This window comes from Augochlora pura, chromosome 7, assembly GCF_028453695.1.
Source record: "Augochlora pura isolate Apur16 chromosome 7, APUR_v2.2.1, whole genome shotgun sequence".
In the NCBI taxonomy this organism is placed as follows: Eukaryota; Metazoa; Arthropoda; class Insecta; order Hymenoptera; family Halictidae; genus Augochlora; species Augochlora pura.
Genome location: NC_135778.1, coordinates 26835098 through 26850373, shown reverse-complemented (window position 1 = coordinate 26850373; position 15276 = coordinate 26835098). Strand labels below are relative to the sequence as shown.

Genomic DNA, 15276 nt, shown 5'->3' with positions numbered 1-15276 from the left:
CCTTACCAAGCACGCATCTCCTTTTATATATGTGAAACTGGTAGGGAGTCGACGACCCGTAGGAGGGGACCACACCCTGAAGCCGCTGCACCTGAGGTGCTGACATTGACATTACGTACGCGGGGCCCGGACGCTTCTCCTCGCGGGACCTGTCACTCATAGGGTCCCACAGTTCGAGGTCAGGTGCACGGCCGTCGATCCTCTCACCTACGGGTGAAAAACTGGACGACAGAGCGATCCGAGGATGAGCAAAAACCGCGCGCCGTTCATCTCCTTGAGACGCCGGATGGTCGCTCTAATTTGTGGAAGGTCGCTGGCTTGCATAGTTCGTGCATCTCGCAGCCGTCGGTAATATTGTTTAACACCGTGTACACCTGTCGTGCCGTTCAGAATCATCGGTACTGCATTTTTCATTCTCAAATTCAAATTACGAAAACTGCATCGATCGATTGAATTCTTGTTCAAGTTATAATTAGGCTGCGATGGAAATTACTTCATAATTGCATATTAGTAATAAGTCACGTTGTAATTATGGAAAATATAGATTACAGGAATATAATATTATCTTGTATTATTATAAAGTGATATAATAGTTACGATATAGTCACAATGTAATTTTTATTGGATTCTAATTAGAACGTGAGATCAAATAAAATAATTTATCACAAGTCTTCATGATTGAAAGAATTTTAATATAAATATACAATATAGTAAAATATTTTATATGATGTATGAATCGGAAATTCTTTGATAATAATACAGAAATGCTTCTAAACTGTTTAATCTCTAATAATAATAAAAATAACAGGAAATCAGAACAGCAAGTCCAGCAACTCTACAAATTAGGCAGCAAGTTCCTTCTTTATTTTATTGCTATAGTGAATAAAATATAACAACGTTAACATTATAAAATTCTCTTAATCTTTTCATTGTTTGAAATTGCATCTATCCAATTTTTCCATAAATGCATAACATCCGCAGTATAATTGCAGTAAGTATGACAGGCAATCTGAACAGCAATTCTAAAAATTGGGCAGCAATTCCAGAAATTTAACAGCAAGTTCATCCTTTGTTTAATCGCTCTAGTGGATAAAAAATAACAAACATTAACGTCATAAAACTCACTTAATCTTTTTACTGTCTTAAATCGCACCTACCCAATTTCTGCATAAATGCATAAAATCCACAGTCTAATTGCAATCAGTATTTCAGGAAATTTGAACAGCAATTTTATAAATTAAAGAGCTAATTCATCCTTCGTTCAATCGCTCTAGTGGATATAAAATAACAACATTAAATGAAAAGAATTAGTGAGTTTTATTAATCTTTTCATTGATTCATATTGCATCTACTAAATTTTTAAAACCCGATACAGCGACACCTACATATATGGCGTAACATCGACGATACAGAGTTCAGGATGCATACGAATGCAGTTGGTACTATACACGTCTAATAGCATGTTGCAGTAAAGATAACAATGATTATAAGATCCGTGCAGTTTACATAATGACAAGCCTGTCTTACCATCCCGGCACTGGACGACGTCCAGCCCCAGTTTTGGAAGCCTAACCGTGGGAGTGAAAGTCCGCCATACTATTCCATTCGTTCCGTAAAAATTGCAATCCTCGCAGAAGCAAACTGTACACAGCATCCTCGAGAAAATTCGCTGGAAGCAGTGCTCGTCGCGATGGAAAAAGCGCGCAGCCACGCATCAGCATACTGAATCATTCATGCCGCATTGTTTATCACATTTTCCGACGAATCGACGCCTTCGGCGAGCGGCATTATTACCGCGGCGCGTGTTAATTGCGCGTTCAGGCGACTCGTTCGTTCGTACTGATGCAAGAAAAGGAGAACGTGCGTTACACGGAACGTCGACGCACGGCGAAGACGACAATTAGGTTTCGAGGTCTATCGATTAGGTCCAAATAACTAATACATAAACATAATAATATATTATACATTAAATGTATGATAATTTTTCTCAAATATTAGTTTCCTTCTAGATACCTTCGCTATTCTTTTAATTTGCTATAATTCACCACGATGAAGAACATTAAGTCATCGAATCATTATTAGTCATATCGTCTCCGTCAATCCGCCATCTTTTTCGACAATCTTTACATGAGATTTACTATAATTGGTAACTCGAAAAAATTACTATACAGAACGTCGTCCCAATCGGTGATTTCTGTATATTTTGGCAATCGGTTTCAGCGGTCGCCGAACGATTTTGTTAATTGTTCCGGATAAAAACGGCCTCGGCGGGTTTCTCGGAAGAAAGGGACGCGGATAAAGAGTACCGTGGACGAATAGCAATTACGTTGAATGAGTGCCACCGGGTAAAAAGATCCGGACGAAGGTTGTCGCGTCTCCTTGGAAAGATCGATCCTAGGTGATTGACTGTGGAGAATCGTTTGTTCCGCGGATCGGACTGGAAGCGGCTCCCCACGGAAACGAAACCGGCCGAACTGGACCCGAGGCATCGTTAAAACGATGCGTCGCTGCGATAATGCACCGATTTACGCCGGACCTCAAGTACCGACACTTTCTGCGAGATAAAACAATTAATTTGTCTGTCGGGCCGCAAATTGATTCTGGAACTGTTGCGGTCGTTACAAGCTTGATTTAGTAAGTCGCTTACAGGTTGTTTTAACCCCTTGTACTGTAATTCCTTTCAAGCTGCGTTGATTAGCATTTATTTATTCTTAATATTTTCTTTAATAGGGCCAGACAATTTTTGCTTCCATTATTGTCTTTATGCGCTTTCGTTTCTAGACTTTGATGACAGAAGAATTTATTTTTATTTCGATATAGTGGAAATTAATAATATTAATATTTATTAAATCCTGCATGAAATCTCGTTATTATAGTGCAAGGAGTTAATAACGCCGTTTGCGAACTCACTGATACATTCAATTACATATTTACATACATTTATATACATTCAATGGCGTATGATACATATGCCATTATGAAATGTTTTGTTGTTTCTTCTATGCAATAAATGAAAAATGAATATCTTATCGTTATCTTTATACAATAAATATAACATCAAAATGTCTTATTATTAGCTTCATACAATAAATCTGAGAATGAATTACCTGTTGTTGCTTTTATACAATAAATATAAGAATGAATGTCTTATAGTTATCTTTATGAAGTAAATCTAAGATTAAATGTCTTATAGTTATTTTTATAAAATAAATCTAAGAATAAATATCTAATTGTTATCCTTATACAGTAAATCGCAGAATAAATTGCCTTATTGTTACTTTCATACACTAAATATAACAATAAAATGTCTTCTTGTTATCTTCATACAATAAATCTAAGAATAAATTGCCTCATTGTCTCTTTTGTACAATAAATATAACAATAAAATGTCGTATCGTTATCTTTATCAAATAAATCTGAGAATAACTGTCCTACTGTCATTTATACATTATTAATTTTCATTTTCAAAAGGACCATCCGTTCAAATATCTCAGCGGTTACGTGTCAAACTGATTATTATCAACAAATTAATTTTTTCGTCTTGCACCCTTTCTCCTTTCAACGGCTAGTTAGATAACAGACAAGAAAAAGGGACACTCTCCCGGCTTTCATTGTCACATAACCGAAAGTGTGTAGATTTCAGACGAATTCCTCGGCGGAAAAAGCGCGATTGCGTCGCAGGCGTGAAATTCATTGGCAAATAATCTGCCACGGATCGACAAAACCACGTCGGAAGAATAGCCGTCACGCATGTATGCCTCTGGCCACACATGCACGCTGTTTCTTGCCGTCACGATTTTTGAGTAACAATACGAAACCTGAGTTATGTATTCCTACGGTCCGGACAGTCCGCGTTGAACCGTATAAAAACTATAGAAACTTCTGTCACAATATCTCGATCACTATAATAATGACTATACATTATAAGCGAGAATGATGTATCACTTTTAACGGAACAATTTTCGGACGAATTTTCTAAACAAGAAGAACCGGTCGTATTAAATCGACAACTTTGTGGATGTATTTGTTTAGCATCGGAAAAAAGTTGTACTGAAATATAATAATTTTATCCGAAGTTATAGTACACTGCAATCTCTGCTATCGTCATAAAATAGTCACAGTTATCTGACACGAATAAAAAGAATGTCGATCTGTAGGAACAATCAATTTAACAAAAATTCAACAATGTATATAATTAAACAACAATACTAAATAATTAAAAATCAGGATAGAGAAGAATACAGATATATCGCAAAAAAGTAAGCACTCAGAAACGATGATATCATCGGAAGTCATAAAGATGCGAATTAAGTGCCATAAAACGCAAGGCGAACGTATAAATCGCGATAAAATTTGTTATTTTCATTGCGTAAAAAAGGTATAAGCGAACGCAGGAAAGGTGATTCGATCTGTGACTGCGTAAGCGGGGGGGGATGACCGTCGTCGAGTAAAGCATCTGTGCAATCGCGACGCGAGGCATGCCAGGTGTCCCAGGAATGGCCAGAAAATCGTGTCGCGTGTCCCGCGTCGCCTCCGCCACGTGGGCGGCTTAATAATGCTCAGATCGGCCGATACCGGGCCGAACAAAAGCCCTTTCCACGGAATTCCAAGTAATCTCGACACGCCCGCGCGGAGCATTGTCTTAAACGCGGCTTATCTTTCCGGCGGGCCGCTAAGGACCCGCGCTAAACGATCATCGTGCCGCGGTATTAATTGGCGCTGCGCTCCTTTGTTGCGTGGGCCGACGGCGGCGCCGTTCCTTGCCCGCCGTCGACGGCAAGGAAGCGTTAACAATGAAAGGTCGTTAGGCCGATTTTTCCGCAAGCTCCGTTGTCCGGCCCGGTGAAAGCTGTCGAACCGAAAAATTCCGAGCCGGGCGACCCACGAAATGTTTATTTGGAAAACCGTCGCCGAACCGTTTCGCCCAGCAATTAAACGCGCTTCTGGAGCACATTCACCGTTGCACAAACGACGCAATTCATTCCGCTTAAGCACCGTTTGTTTCGGGATCGGTGTGGACAAGTCAATGTATCAATTTTCCTTGAACAATGGCTGCGCGGTAAATCATACCGGTGATTATTGGAACGCGGATTTTATTTGCGGCAAAATTGGGTGAACGTGATTTGTGGTATCGAGAAATTGTAGGAATTCGGGAATGTATATTTGTGTTATTTTAAAGACAGTTTTTATTTCTTATAATTGAGGCAAGCATTTTTAATTTAATTTATTTGCTCGTTAAAAGTTCTCTGTTTTTCGCATTGCTTAAATATCTTGATCGCATGTCTTGTCTTCTGTTTCGTTGTATCATCTCCTTTCTTTTCTCTTTACCTCTCTTTGATGAAATAAATATTATTACTATCATTGTAATTAATACCTGGAACTTTTCACAGAAACCTAACTGCGTATACTTATACAAATATATCATATCTTTATAATTTATCAATTTTTTAAAATAAACTTGCCAACACGCTCTATACCACTTTCACAGGAAACTTTATTAAAAAACACGAAAAATAAATCAGCAAAAATTAATTATAGAAATTAAATGATCAATGTTCACAAATTAGATCCAAATCCTATCACCCAAGACACCGTACACTAAAAAGGAACGGTAGCTATTGATAAAACGCACCTGTTGCGATTACGTAACACGAGAAAGATTGTCTTGTTTGTTGTCGTCATTGTTACGAAATGAATTTTTTGGTCGTCGTTGTATCGGAGGATCGGGCAGACAGACTTCCTCCTTACCTGCGAAGGATCGTTCTCGAACGTCGCGGGGCCGATTAGGCGTGTCACTAACCCGGTACGGATTGTCTCGCACTCGGCCAGGGACGGTTGTCGACAGGGAATGCCTATTGTGTGTATCGGGCATCGACATTTACGCGATTATTTACGGTGTTATTCGCCAGTAGCGGATGTCATAAAAGACGGACATGATCCCCTTTTGGCTGACATTCAAGGGACACCTGAGGCTGCGATTTTTCACGCTACCGATCCCGGGAATGCAAGGTGCAACCCATCGATCTAATAGATCGCTGCCACTGCGCGTAACATATGGACATCCGGATTTTCGAACGAGAAACTCGACCCGGATAATTAGGTCTCGGCAACTCGATGCGAATCACTTATGCGAAATCGAAATCGCACGCTTCTGCTGCAAGATATGAAGTTATTGTCTTTGATTCTCTGCTGTATTTATTCTCTTCAATTTTTTGTTTTGAACGATACTTTATGAGGGTAACCCTGGGCGTCAAATATCTAGTTGTCATATTTCTTGGACTGATTTAAATTTTAACCACAATGTGTAAAGTAAAATCAATCTTATAATACTTATTAATTTATTAAACGCTGATATTTTCTTGTTTTAATTCACATAATTGACATACTTTTACGTCGATCTTAGCTCTTTACCGAGGTGTAATCTATAAATCAGATTTTTATCGGTTATGTGTTACATTGTTACCTGTTATATTGTTATCTGTTATATAGTCATCTATTATATAGTTATCTGTTATACAGGATGGGGCAAATAAAGTGTTACAAAGCAATATCTCCATTATCGTTAATGATACGCGAAAATGCTTGAGGAACAATTTTTTTGGTTCAAACGAGCACATGTTGCTCTTTTCAAACGTCATATTTTTTGAGATTTGAAGGTCATCGATGTTTTTTCAAATGGAATCATGTATTTGTTTTCCGATGACATTATTGCCGATTTTAAGACGAATCCAGCGACCTATAACTCAAGGTCAGTCTAGTCGCGCAAGGTATGAAAATAGTTGAAAAACCGAAAAATATCGCAATAATCATTTTCACAGTAACAATCAATTCCTCAAGCAGTAACACTTTATTTGCCCCACCCTGTATAGTTATCTATTATATTGTTATCTGTCATATATGTGATTCTTATTGTGGTAAAAGTGTTAGCTTGCAAGCTTTTATATTATTATATCACTTTTAAAATATACCTTTCGCGATGGATAAAATAGATAAAATAAAAGTAAAATAAATAAAATAGATCAAATAAATATTGCTTAACGCTAGTATTATAATAATATAAAAATCTTTACAGCCGAATAACCGGTCGCTAAAGTGTTACACGTTGGCTATCTCCGTTTTTCTCTTGGAAGTGGTAAATGTTCGAAATTTCTCCTGAAATGCGAGCGAAGCGTCGATTGTCTTCTAAACTCTTCTGTTTTCTTGGCGAATGCCGAGCGTAATTTTTTTTCGTTTTATTACATTCGCCACGGTTACGTCCACCACATGCTTGTCGCCGAAAAAAAGTGTCGCTAAAAATCCGTTGTCACGGTTCCCCGAATTCCGTCGTTTCCCGCCATTCGTGCGTGAAATGTTCGATTAGCATAGTCTGCGGGTTACAATTACCCAATAGATCGCCGCAGAGACTTGCCACCGTTTGCAACAGCTGTGTATCTTTATTTTGCGAGAAATATTTTCGGTTCGAAAAATACGTAAACGATATTAAACTGAAGAGTAATATTGAAACGCTTTAAACGTTATGCCACAGCTAATTAACATTAGGCTGAGTACTATAAACTAAAAATTGCAAAATTCGAGTCTGCTCTAAATGTACATAAAAAGAAATTTAATTTGCGATATTTTCAATTGAAACATGCATTTATTAAATGTGTAATTTAATTTTTCATTTTTGGTTTCTATTTTCATAATGGCGTTGTTCTCGCGCACATATTCATCTAAGATAGCTAATGTTTTTCGATTGTGTAAAGGTTATTAATTTGTTTCTAAATGTTAAACAATTTTTTCAAAGACTTTCGATCACGGTGAACCTCTTTCCAGTCGACGTGGCAGCGGAGGTTAAGTTTTCTGGTACATATACACGATTATCGAACGCGGCGCGGCGATCGCTGGATTACGAATTACACCGTGGAATTATTACACCGTAATGAACTTGTCCCAATTAGGCGGCCGGTGCTCGTTAGAAATGATTGTTTGGACGTTGGGTGTCATTGTTCGCAGTGTTTCGCAAAATGTAATTGCCGCGGGGCTTATTAAGAACTCGGGCGTAGCGATACGTGACGGAATCTCGGTGAATTTGCATCGGGGATAGCGTTCGAGGATCTCTCAGAGTATTGCCATATTCGAAGCGTGTGAAATGACAGCAGAAACCATTTTTTTTTCTACTGAATCTCCGCAGAATTCCTTCTGTATTTATTCTCTCAAATTTTTCTTTTCCGGGCGATACTTTACGAAGTTAATCTTCGGCGTCAAATATCTGATTGTTATATTTTTTGAACCGTTTTCATTTTCAATCACAATGTTGCAAAGTGTCATCTTCTGTTGCAATTTTCACTTCAGTAACACGGTAAAATCAATCTTATAATATTTATTAATTTAATAAAAGTTGATATTTTCTTGTTTCAGTTCACATAAAGTTCATCATACTTATATAGAAATTTTGAATTATAGTTCAAAGGGTGACTATGCCGATGTGACACAGTCCTTTCGGTCTCAATGAAATACACTATAGATAAATTATTATCGCACCATTTTATAAATATGTGAAAATAGAATGAACATATAAAAATAGAAGAATGTATATAAAAATATATGTTAGTATGTAAAAATAAGTAAACGTATATAAAACTGAACAGAAGTATATCAAAGTAGATAAACGTATATCAAACTAAATAAAAATGACTAAAAGTACAATCAAATAATTAAAAATTCACAAAAATAAATAAAAGTACATATAAATAAATAAAAATATATAAAACCAAATCCTGCGATTTCCAGTGCAAGATAGAAATAAAACAGCGATTAAAGTTATTTGATTAAATGGAGGAGCCATCTTCTTGCGCAGCAGGTGTCCTCGGGCGATCGACAGAAATTCCCAGATTGGCCAAGAGAGCAGATCGAACGGCCGCGAGCCCGTTTCCAAATCTCACGATCTTTTTTGCCGGGCAAATAGCATGATCGGAACAGTCGGGTTTCCATCATTGACGCAACGGAACGCGGCCATTTCGCCTCGGCCGTCCCATTTCTTTCGCCGTGGCTGCTCCCCGTCCCGCTGGCTACCATTTTCCCTACCCTTCTAGGTCGGCCCCACCCCTCTGCCCCAACTAGAGTTTTCTACATTGCCAAATAGAAATGTCTCGCCCCACCAGACCGGCAACCCCGGTCGCTCATTATGTGAAAATCAAGCATGGGACGCGTGCGTGTGCGTGCAGATATTCCCGGTGTGGTCGTTGTTGTTTACCACCGGCAACGGTGGGCGCTTGTATTGTTCGACGACTATATAAGGTGTACTCGGCCCATTCGGCCAGCAGAGAACCATCAGCTCGTCGATCCTATAAGCAAACATGAGGTCCCTCGTGAGTAACCGTCGTTGTTTCGACAGCTTCCGGGCGCCTCGCCGCCATCTTGGTTACATAGTGGTTACTGACACCGGTGCTGGTTTTACGGTGATTTAGAGGGTCTGCGATAACAAGATTACGTTTACTCGCATTTATTCGCTTAACAAACTACGGTTCGATTTTTGAAAAATATTGGGTAGAATTTATTTTGTAACTTAGTAAAATTATTTTATTTGTTACACTTCTACTAGTGTATTGGACTGTGGACTTACCTACGTCAATTTATTCAGGAGACGATTATTTCCTCCGCAGTCTAAAATAATTTGCTATTCTTCGTAGTAATTCCGTTTAGTAATATTGTTACTGGGCTTTGCATTTTTAATTTTATAGAGCATTCTGCGGGTTAAAATGTTAACTAGATCTAACCCTGTCGAACGTAATCTTACCTTTATTATTTATCACAGACAACGATTACACTACACTTGATAACTTCCACTTTACTGAATTTATTTGACCATTATTTAGTCACATATTCTAATAATTATTCCATTTATTAATATCGTTATTAAGCTGTAGATTTTTAAAAACCTGTATCTATTTATTGAGAAGAAGGTGATTAACTTCTGTTCTACAAACTGAAATAATTTATCCGGCTCAACCTATACAGATTAACATTTACTCCTAACAATAATAGTAATTCTTTGACTCCTCATAATAATTAATATTATTGATTGTCAATTTTTAATTTTATACAACGGTACATTCCAAAGAAAATTACACTCTTCCGTCAATATACTTTATCAGGTAAAATCCAACTTAGTCAGACAATATGTAATATAGCGTAATCAAATCTGACCTAACCAAGTTTGATCTAACCAAATCTGTCTTAACTAAATCTGTCCTAACTAAATCTGTCCTAACTAAATCTAACCGTAGTAAATCTGGCCTAACTAAATCTGTCCTAACTAAATCTGTCCTCACTAAACCTAACCTAACTAAACCTAACTTAACTAAATCTGACTTAACTAAATCTGCCGTAACTAAACCTAACCTAACTAAATCTATCCTAACTAAATCTGTCCTAATCAAATCTAAACTATCAAATCCCCCAAAAAGTTCCTCCACCACGAAATATTTAATCAAAAATTCCTGCAATTTTCAGCTGCTCTTCTCGTGCCTTGTGCTGTCAGCCACAGCGTTGCCAGGTTACGCCCCCTACCAAGCGTACTCCGCAGGATATCACGGCCCCGCAGCCCCACTGGCCCACGACGGAAGGGTGGTGGATACCCCGGAGGTGGCTCACGCGAAGGCAGCTCACCTGGCGGCGCACGCTGCGGAAGCGGCGAAGTCTTCTCCGCTGACACTGGGCTACTCTGACTACGACGGCAGATACGAGGACTACAGCGGTGCCTACGCGGGCCCGGCTCTGGCCGCGTACCACGGACCGCCGGCACCTCTGGCCCACGATGGTCGAGTGATCGACACGCCGGAAGTGGCCCACGCGAAGGCCGCTCACCTGGCTGCCCACGCCGAGCAGATTTCGAAGATCGCGTCGCTATCGTACGCGGAGCCGTACCCCCAGCCTCTCTGGTGAGGGAGAGGATCGGTCGCTGACTCCTGACTACTGAAGACAGCGCCGCAATCTGAGCCGCAGAATTTTCTATTGGAATTATAGTCTTGTGTATAGTGCAGTGAAAACAGTCGGTTGTTCGAGGTCTCCTTATCATCGCCGGGTAAAGCAAGCATGATGGAGATGGCTGCGAACTGCCGTCTATGATTAAACAGCGCCGAAATTTTGTTCTCTTTAGCATCGTTCTCGCGTGGTTGATTGTAGCCTAGGAGTCTAGCGACGATGTCGTACGTCGAGATTGTTGGAGCTTGTATTTATGCAACGTAGCGAGCCGTGTTCAGTTTGTAGATAGAGGGTGCTGGCCGCGCTGGGACTGGGCGACGCGTTTGTTACGGTTTGATATTAAACTGGTTGCATTATTTAATGAAACCTCTGTCTTTTTGTGTCAACCCTCCTCGTCCTTGTTATCCCGATGGTTCGCTAGTGGTTGGACAAGCGGAAACCTGTTGGAATTTCTTTGCGATGCGGTGCTGGCGCTATTGTGCTCTGGCACCGACCAGTATGAATTCCTAAATGTCACGTGTTACACGACTATCGGGGACTGTCGGACCGATTTCTGAGTCGTTATCGAGGCGTTGGCGACAAGCTCGCTGTCCCGTTCAGGTCAGCAGGCGCACAATGCGCCGGGCGCTGGTCTTTGAACCAGGATAACTGTCGCAACGATTCTTGTTGCAACGAGCAATAGGCTGCACCACTTGCGTCGACGCGTGGCAACACGCGCAGGAGAACGACCGGCACGAATGGCATTCGAAGAAACGCACTCGGGGCATGGTGGAGCTCTTTCTTGGGCAGATGAAGATGGAAATTGCGATTGGACGCTTTCTACTGGCCCTGTCGATGAACAAATCAATATTCATATTAAATAGACATCCATATCTAATATTAAACAAATATTTACATTTATATTAAATCGGTACTTTTATTGATATTAAATTAATATTTACATTTAATATTAAATCTGTTCTTATATTGATATTAAATTAATATTTACATTTGACATTAAATCTGTACTTATATTAATATTAGATTAATATTATATTTATATTACATTTATATTACATCTGAACTTACGTTAATATTAAATTAATATTTACATTTAATATCAAATCAATATTTTGATTTACATCACTTTTAGCTATGTTTAATCTTAGTTTAATCTCAGTCTAAACTATGTTCAATCAATACTGATATTTAATATTAAATTGGTATTTATATTCACATTCATTTGAGTAACATTCCTCCAGATTTAGACTCAAGACCATTGTATAAAAATTTAAAATAAATAAATGTATCTGGGATTTGTTATTAATCGAAGGCAATAATATATTTTTTTATGGGATAGTCAGGGTAATTTCTGTTCTCGATAATGGAAGGCAGATATCGATTTTGAATGGGACGTGGAATGATTGTCGTCGCTTGATTAATTAATATTGCGCTGCCAGATATGCCAGCGTAAATTACCATGAGGTATTTCACACGAATTGACTTGCATCACCTGTTTCCTTACGGTAGTAGAACGCCGATTTATCGCTTGATCGATCGAGACTATTCCAGCGTTATTATACCGCAAGGTCGGTGTCACGACTTCCTCGATTCTGGTCAATATAGTCTACGGCTACTGAACGCCATTCAGAAGTTGGTGTATTTATTGACGAAATAAAACAACAGAAATGTTTGCGATAATATTTATTTCAATATCGTAACCTGCCAAAAATTATTTTATTCTACGTACGATTGGCTCTTCCATCTTTGGAACGACCTTTCGTCTTATTCAACATGGACCATTCTTTAAACTCAAACCCGTTCAAACAGTATTTGCTTTAATATATAAATTTTATCGTAAATAATTTGTTCATAAGTCGAAATTAAGTCCCAAGTCTTCGACAGAATTTCTGTGCAACGTTTCTTGAAGTTAAGGCAGTTTAAATTAATTAAAATTATTACAAGTAGAATTTGCATTTATAAAACATTTCTTAAACGTAAATCAGATCAAACAACTTCACAAAGAATCTACAATGATATCTATTCGAATTCTAAATCGTATTATAAATGTCTTCGTTGCATATATAAATCGAATCCTAAAAATCATTGTAAATTAAACGAATCCTTAATCTCGAGGCTTTTCAAACTTCTTGAACCTATCTCAAACTGCTCAAAACTTCCTCAAACCTGTTTAAACTAATTCAAACCAGTTCGATTAAATCTCATTTTAATTTCCGCGATGCGCACAAATTTTTGATAGCCGCGCAGAACGAGAAATATTTGAGATTGCCGGTGTCACACCCCGAAAACCGTGGAGGAATATGCCGGCAGCGGCGTATGGTGATCTAGCAAATGGACCAGCTACAACGGCGGTCCCGCCCATTGCAGAGCTCTTAGCCCCGATAAATACCGAGGACGTCGGAATTGCATCCGCAATGACGTGCGTCCACGCTCCTAGTGTCGCATAGCTCCGCTGGGAGGTGAGTTTTATTCCTGACGAGGTTACGGGACACGGTGTCATTGTTAATGCCTGGTAAATGTTACGGGGCAGGGCAGCTAGCCTTAAGGAGAGCATTTTCCTGGGTGTGGTTATACCCCGTTTGTTGTGACTGCCATAGAAAGGGGTGGGGCGCGAGCGGTCTGTCGCGACCGAACCCCTATAAATTGGACGATCCACGATACTGGAAGTCATTATGCGAATCTAAACCTCTATCTGTAGTCGCTGGATCGACGTACCCCGAGGTTCGACATCATGTTGCACTATTTCGTGAGTACCGACGCCCTTATCTCTCGCCTAACCGATTTATTTCTCTCCATAAAACTTAACCCTTTCTGTCCTAAAGTCACAGTACTTCTTCCTAACTTTCTGACAATTGTTATTCCAAACAATACTACATACAAAAAGAGCCATCACTTTGATTTTCATGATTATTAAATGTAGATGAAAATAACTTTTTGCTTTTTAAGATAAGTGTTTATATAAAATTATTTTCATTAATTAATTTATTGAAATAATAAGAATATTAGCATCTATTTAGAATTACTAAATTTGTGCCTGATCAAAGCCTAATTTTTGTTTATTACGTACCTAATTGGGACCCAATCTTGGTACAATTTTATCCATCGAAAGAAATAAAACCGTGTACGAAAGTATAAAATAATATTTTATTTGTAATAGTTGATTTTAATTTGAAGATCCCATTATAATAACAGGATGAATTGCGCAGGTAATTTTTTCCATCACCTTGAACGCAGTGCTCTGCGCGCCACAGTGGTACGGTGGCGGTCACCCAGGGGGCTATGGTGGCCATGCAGCGCCAGCGCCATTGGGCCCAGACGGCAGAGTCGTAGACACGCCGGAGGTGGCGCAACTGAAAGCTGCCCATTTGGCAGCGTTAGCCGACGCCAATGCTAGAGCGCCGAAAGTTGGGCCTGGCTCTTACGCTGGTCCAGCTGGGCCTTATGGTCCCTCGAACTACGCACACTACAGGTACGAACATATAACTTTTGAACGCTTATACCTTCTCAACAAACGAATTCTAGACGCAAGTCTATATAAGCATCTTTCATCTAGTTGACCTCGGTATGGTATAGTATAATTTTAGAATGGCCAAACTTTCTAGTCAGCCTGTATATTTTAAAAGTCTTGATTGAATATTTTAAAATTCTTGATTGAATATTTTAAAATTCTTTATCATGTATTTTATATTATTTAGATTATATATTTTGGAAATCCGTTTAAATTTAAACATAGTATAGAGAACATGAAACGTGTGAAGTATAATTGTAGTAAATTAAATTTTTGAGAGATTGCTGTAGCTAATTATTAATTACAGTGGTCCACCAGCCCCCTTGGGGCCTGACGGTCGCGTAGTCGACACCGCGGAAGTGCAGCAAGCCAAGGCCGTGCATTTCTCGCTGTACAACGCGGAGGCGCAGCGGGGCCCGGGCCCGGCAGGCCCACCAGCTCCGGCTGCTCCCTCTTGGAACCCGTCGGGCGCCTACAACCCACCCAACCAATGGGGCCAACCCAACAGCTGGAACCACTATTAGACGGTACTGGCGCCTCCACAAAACTGCAATCATACCTCCAATGCTACCGGTGCTTCCGGAAGGTCATGCATCGTCTCCAAACTACCTCTGAAACACCAAGTCTACCGAGCATCGATGTAACGGTTTACCAATTTTTTTTAGTCTCTTAAAAATCGTCTTCCTTTTTTTATTACTCGTACAACGAATCTTTGCTTCCTTCTGCCATAATCTATCGTCGCGACCGCCAGCTGTCATTGGCGTCGCGGCACCAGCTACCTCTCTGTCGACTCGAACACTGTC

At 39.4% G+C, this 15276-nt stretch overlaps 1 protein-coding gene across 1 annotated transcript; it reads left to right on the top strand.

Annotated features, from left to right (window-relative positions):
• The first annotated feature begins 9338 nt into the window (after window positions 1-9338).
• Window positions 9339-14997, top strand: LOC144471971 (uncharacterized). Its single transcript, XM_078184600.1, has 6 exons — window positions 9339-9350; window positions 10495-10922; window positions 11008-11065; window positions 13664-13711; window positions 14172-14434; window positions 14781-14997. Exons 1-6 carry the CDS (start codon window positions 9339-9341, stop codon window positions 14995-14997), a joined length of 1026 nt encoding a protein of 341 aa, XP_078040726.1.
• The last annotated feature ends 279 nt before the right edge of the window (window positions 14998-15276 follow it).